Source organism: Mya arenaria, chromosome 10 (assembly GCF_026914265.1).
Source record: "Mya arenaria isolate MELC-2E11 chromosome 10, ASM2691426v1".
Taxonomy (NCBI): Eukaryota; Metazoa; Mollusca; class Bivalvia; order Myida; family Myidae; genus Mya; species Mya arenaria.
This window is the reverse complement of record NC_069131.1, coordinates 1999949-2006701: the sequence shown is the minus strand read 5'-3', so window position 1 is coordinate 2006701 and position 6753 is coordinate 1999949. Positions and strand designations below refer to the sequence as shown.

The 6753-nt window shown below is 33.4% G+C and overlaps 1 protein-coding gene across 1 annotated transcript; it reads left to right on the top strand.

Annotated features, from left to right (window-relative positions):
* Positions 1-454: 454 nt before the first annotated feature.
* On the top strand, positions 455-4983 carry LOC128205928 (uncharacterized). Its single transcript, XM_052907990.1, has 2 exons — positions 455-648; positions 4491-4983. The coding sequence occupies exons 1-2, from the start codon at positions 455-457 to the stop codon at positions 4981-4983; spliced, it is 687 nt and encodes a 228-aa protein (XP_052763950.1).
* The last annotated feature ends 1770 nt before the right edge of the window (positions 4984-6753 follow it).

The following is a 6753-nucleotide window of genomic DNA, read 5'->3' as shown; positions in this document are numbered from 1 at the left end:
TGCTATTAGTTTTAACAAGAAAAATATCTATCATCAGTCACTTCAACATCATAAATTAATATAATTGTGTGTTTATAGACACGTTTATTACTTTTAATTTTAGGAGACAATGGCATCCAACAACTCAACACAAACAGATATGGTACTGTTCAAAGATGGATATGACATTCCTTTGTATGGACTGGATAACGGAATGTTCTACTATATTCATGTTACCGATATTGTTTGTTTAACAATGAGTCTCACATGCGCATTGGCCACAATAATTTCTTCGTTTTGGAGTCACCCGGATGACGGGTTTTATACCGGATGGACGAAAGGCGAACGACTAGCAGTTTACATGTCGATTTGCGATTTGTTGTTAAACATATCGCTTTTGATGAACCATCTGCACATACTGATCACCAAAACGCACACTAGACCAAAAGAACTGTGTGTCTTTTTTGGGTTTATTATGACTGAATTCGTGCTTGCTCAGCTTCTGATGGTAAACGTTGTAGCAATTAACATCTTCTCCACGACGTTCTTCAGCACAAAATACTCCTTTGGCAAGTTTGATAGAGGTATTCTGCTATGGACATTTGGTGTTCCCTGTATCGGCGCGTTGATTGCAGCCATGCTTGATCAGTTCGGACCGGCGGAAATTGCGTAAGTCGTGTTATATTTCTAATAAAACAATAGGAAATAATGATCAATTACAATAGTTAACCTTAACCAAGATCTTGTTTAAATGCCAAGAAACGCAATGCTAGAAGTAAGACAAATATTAAACATATATCGCCTTTGATGAATGTTTAGCCAAGAGCCTTGGCAAGGCGAAGACAACGATATAAACCGTTTAAACCGTTTCACCCAAACATATTTCAATAAGTGGATACTTAAACATATTAGCCTGATCACGTCGAGTCGAGTCAGGTCAAACTCTGTGTTTTCACCGTTATAACACAAATCATGACCGAGTCTTAAAGATTGTTATAGCTATACATCTTATCATTTGATTATGTAATAAATGTATATGATAGGCAATGAGTGAACGTATCTATAGTGAATATCCATGTGTATTTTACTAACCTCTAAACATTTTTATGGTTTAAAACTTTAGCATTTTGTTCATACTATTACTGGCGTTAGGCCATGCCATATCAGACTTTCGTTTAGAGTCAATGATGGATTGGTTTTGAATCGGAGGATCAAACAAATACATCGAATAGTATGTAGCAATATTATTTATGATTATAACTAGTATTTTTCAGAGTTTATATCTTGCAATTTACATTCAATGATAATGAGTCTAACTTGAAAAGTAAAAACAAACTGTAGCCCTGTGCTGTAAAAGGCTTAATACTTTGCTTTAATATTCAAGGACACATCAAAAGGGTTCATTTTCTTCAAATGTATTGTTGTGTTCTTTAAATAGGATACAGGTTTCCTGTTCTCGATCAACGAAAAAATGTTTGTTTTGTCCTTACCAATTATATAACCGTTTGTTTAATGCGTTAAGGTTCCTTTGCCTAGATGATACCCGAACGCTGTCATTTCTTTATAAACTTTTCTGCTTGTGCTATGATAATAAGCCAGCATATCTGCAACCATGGTGTCTTAATTCAGCGTGGGTGATAGACGTGCACACGAAGGATTAGGGAAAAGTTGAGGTACATTTGATAGATTTAATCATATTTGTGTCGTATACGACTTGTGTTAGGTTTTGGCCATATAACCTTATTTAATATACATGTATATTTTAACACACCAATGTTTAGAGATATTCAACACGATTAATATTATCAGTTAAAATTGTCATTTGGTCGTTCTTTTTCGTTGTTTACAGTATTATTTAACGATAACTAACTGGTGAACGGCCAAATCCTTAAGCTTTATATATTTCTGGAATTATCCATTTATATCACCCTATCAATATATAAACGAGAGCCGTCGTAAGACAGCGCGCTCGACTACGCCGCTTTGACTTAGAATACATTTACAATGTAATAATACCAAGTTTGGTCTCTTTATGTCAAACCTAACTAAACTTATTCGATACATAAGGCGACTTTGATGCTGCCCTCCCACCTATACAATGACGCAAGTCATTCAAATAACTTGATGTCCCATTATGAAAATGTGGTTAAGAATATACAAATATGCCTTTCAAAGGAAATTAAAAAAAGATTAAAAAATCAACGGCCACAATTTGTATTTAGGCTTAAAACGGAGTTATGTTTCTTGTTGTAAGATGGTCGTAAATAATTTTGAATTTTATTAAGTGCATTTAATGGACGGTATAGAAGTTTTTTATTAAATTCCCAACTTGCACTTAACTTTTACTTGCCTAAAACCTAAGTCAATCAGGGGCCATAACTTTTATTTAGGATATGGAGTTATGTAACCTTATTGGATGATTGTCCTGAATAATTGTGTGAAGTAATAAGTCAATTGAATGAAGGGTATAGAAGTTATTAACAGTATCCCAACCTGCCCTTAAACTTTTAACTTAGTTCCATAGTCAATCAGGGGCCATAATTTGTATAAAAGATAATATGGAGTTATCTAACCTCACTATGTGATTGCTCAGAACATCTGTGTGGAGTATTAAGTTAATTGAATGAATGGTATTGGAGTTTTAAGTGAATATCCCAACTTGCCCTAAAACTTTAACCTGCCCTAAAACTTTAACCTAAGTCAATCAGGGGCCATAACTTGTATTTAGGATAATATGGAGTTATGTAACCTCATTGTGTGATGGTCCTGAACAACTGTGTGAAGTATTTAGTCAATTGAACAAAGGATATAGAAGTTATTAATAAATATTCCAACTTTAACCTAAGTTCCATGGTCAATCAGGGGCCATAATCTGTGTAAAGAATAACACGGAGTAATTTAACCTCATCATGTAATGGCCCTAAACAACTGCGTGAAGTATTAAGTCAATTGAATGTAGGGTATTGGACTTATCAGTGAAAATCCCAACTTGCCCTAAAACTTTAACCGGATGCCGACGCCGACGCTGGGGCGAGTAGTAAAGCCCACCTATTCTTCGAATAGTCGAGCGAAATAGATATCAATGTGGCCTATATAATATTGTAAATCATAATTTTATTATATCAATGAATCTTTTTTTAGTGCATATAAGCCAGAACATGTCACAAGTAAACTCTAATGACTTAAATAAAGGAAGTGACATGTAAATGGTGTTTTGTTCAGTTTTTTGTTCAATTATATTTATAATATTTGTTTATGAGACCATAATTAGGAAATTTCTAATCGTATTTTGTCGGAAACAATATGTGTTTAAAACATATTGCACACTCTTTATTTCTTGGCCTTCAAACAATGTTTGGCCTTTCCTGAGAACTGATCAGAGAACTGATGAGAAAAAATAAACTGTCTTTTATTAGTTAATAGAATGATATTCCTAACAATAAAAGGCAAGGTGTATATGAAAAATGGAGCATTGATTTATATACAGTGCCACCGCGACTTTAAAACGGGCAATTATATGAGGCAAAACATGTACAGTGTGCTTCTGACTCCCGACGTGCCCTAATATTTTCCGCCCGAGCCTTTCGACTGCTACTATACCTGACGTCAATATGTCCAATAGTTGTATATATAAAGGGGATCAGTCTGTATATCACTGATTTTAATAAAAATCCAGTTTTATGACGTCATAGATTAAACTAAAGCCTCGATCTTTAAACACCTTCGGTGGCTGACTGACCGCTCCCTATAATACCATATGATGCTCAGCGCTGTGTTATATTTCTTATGTATTTGTTTCTTCTTTAGGGTAAACCTTCTTGATATTATATTTGATTGAAATACGCATTCAGTTATTGATTTACACAGTGTCCTTACTGACGTTAATCAAGACAAGGTGATGCAGGTTTAAGGTATGACAATAATAAATGGGCACATTAACAAATAAAAACATCCCGACCTAGTTACCACACTTTGGTGGAGGGGGGATTGTGGTTGATGGGCATCGCAAACCTAAAGCACACAATTTACTTTTCAAGCATAGATAAGTTGCTGCATGGTGTTGTTGGGAGCAATATTTTTATTTTTATTTTTTATTAGTTTTATTCTTTATTTCGATTTAGAAAAAATGTTAGTCGTCATTTATGGATAATCCGTTATATTTTTTGACAATATAATATAACAAACATGATACAATTTCTTTGTAAATAGAACTTCAGGATACACAGTTAATAAATCACAGTCTTCACGCGACGCTTTCAAAGGAGGATTTGTAATCATTCTTTCAAAGTTTAAATACTTTTAAATACAAATAAAATAGTGCACCAATCACAGCAAGCTGTAATAAAATTAAAGTTTAGTTTAAACATATTTTATTGGATGACATGCAAAGGGATTGGGCCACGAGTTTTTCCAACATTAGTTACGGCCCTTTCCTAATAAAATAAAAATTTATACTAATATTTAATACATTGCACTAATATTCATTTTTACATGCATGTTCTATTTTACAGTTGCTTTTTCGACCCCATCAATGGCAGGGTTGCAAGTTTGGTGCTTATTACGATCCCACTTACAGCAATTATGGGTGTCAACGTTCTGCTCTACATTCTGACGTTCATAAAGATCCGTATTGACATAAGGGCTGTCAGAAAAAGTCTTGGCAATATGGGGTCAACAACTGAACGTCATATAAAGGCTGGCCGCAAGATGTCAATGTTTGTGGTGGCTTTCTTCATCCAATGGTTCAGCTTTGGTCTGATTGGCGTTTGGTTCATGATTGCAGATGATGTAGCAGATATACCGAAAGTTTTGAAACATGTCGTTGGCATTTTTACAAACCTTGGCGGTGTTCTAAATTTGATCATTTACCTGGCGGTATTTAGGAAAACAAGACCAAATATGGCCGCAAGTATGAACTCGCAAAATACACATATGGTCAGCTACAACAATAAAAATCGTCCTACTCGCTTTGTGCAGCGAAATGAGGAATTCGAATTTAACTAACAAGGAGTTGTTGTTTTGATATTATTTCGTACCGCTGGCTAAGGGACAAAATTCAATTATATTTGCATTCACCTAGTCATTTGTATAGATAAAGCTTGAACTTTGTTTCTGTAACACGCAAGGAGTTATGACGTCATTGTTAATGTCAATATTGCGCTCTTATTGGATAAACGCAAAATCATTAAACCAATGACATACGACGTAACAAATATAACTCTTCTTTTATGCAAACGTTTGTTGTCGGTTACATTTCTTTAAGAACAAATAATAAATAACAGAAGATACTACTTATTTTTTATCGTAAAGAAAACTTACTGAAATGTAAATATAGGTATTGATCGCATGTTTTTTTTTCGTTTATATGCTGTATGAACGCAGTAAGGCAATCCTTAAGTATTCGCATGTTTATCCTTAGATATGCCTCAATTGATTTCATTCAGTCTATTTGTCTGTTACTTTTACACTCATATTAAAACAATTTTAATCTTATTCTTTGAACTCGTGGTTATCTTATACAGCCCCACGGGCTGTAAGCAATATATATCGTGCCCAAATTCTTTAAAAATAACCCAATAATTCAATTCAGCCTATAAGCCATTAATTTGTAAAGTTTAATGAAAACAATTGTTTACTTATACCTAAATATCAAGGGATATTTAAGCTGGATATTTAATTCAGGCCCAGAAACGGTATTCAAGAGTAGCCCATTTTATATGCTATTGATCAACATGAGTCTATTGGTCAACACCCATATTTCAATCTTAATCTGAAGTAAAGACTTGGTTGGTTAATAAATAAGGCCAAACGTTAACATAAAATTGATCAAATATGTAGCAAATTATTTTTTTGACAAGTTTGACGTTTAAAAAGATATTATTAGGTTACAACCTTGATTCTCTAACGAATCTAGCTCCGTTTGGCAAGTCTTATATTGAATTTGTGCCCCTAAAAAACTTCACCCGATGTTGGTAAGATTGCATTTCTGGCTATTTTGTACGATACATTACAATTACATCTTTGGAATAATCTAGATATTTAAGCAAGTAAGCTATGCAACAAGCAGGAAACATTGAACATTAATCGACCGTCTAAAGATCAAAATTTTTAAATGACATCAAGTAAAATGATCGCAGAATAAAAAAAAAAAAACCCGAATATTTCAGGATAGTTTCAAGTATACGTTACCACTTTGCCACACAAGTACGGCTAGTTTTAACATCACTGTTTTATTACTGAAAAAAGGTTAAAAGGACCATTCTTTATAATTGAGCTTGATACGTCGTGTATATAATGTATTAACTGAATAGTATTTTGAGCAAAACTCAGATGTTTCAAGCATCGGATCACATATTTTGAACAACATATTCATTTTTTTTTTCAAAATAAGCATAAAAAATTGCATACAAGGACTATTTGTTTTATTTAAGAAAGTAATAACTTCCCGAATAAGTGTGATATATTCCACAATTTGAATATTGTCTTAAAAATAAACCAGATTGAATAGTCGATAAAATGTTACGGACAACAGTTTTAAGTTTAATTGTAATGTCGTTCGTGGCTATCTTGCAATCGATATTTAATTAACTAATATGACTCCTGTTTCTGAGAGTTTGAACGTTATTTCTTTTAATATTATGTATTGTCTTTGTAAATCTGTTAATGGTGTTAACATATTGGTTCCCTTCAAAACTGGTAGAAAGGGTTTGTAGAATTATACTGTAAGTCCACCTAAATCAGGTGCTTGTTTTATAATTAATATCTATCTCAAAG

Excerpts from the sequence above, each read along its gene's own strand:
- LOC128205928 (XM_052907990.1), top strand. The coding sequence starts at position 455 with ATGACTGAATTCGTGCTTGCTCAGCTTCTGATGGTAAACGTTGTAGCA. Across the intron at positions 649-4,490 it reads TTCGGACCGGCGGAAATTGC|TTGCTTTTTCGACCCCATCA; the intron begins GTAAGTCGTGTT and ends TCTATTTTACAG.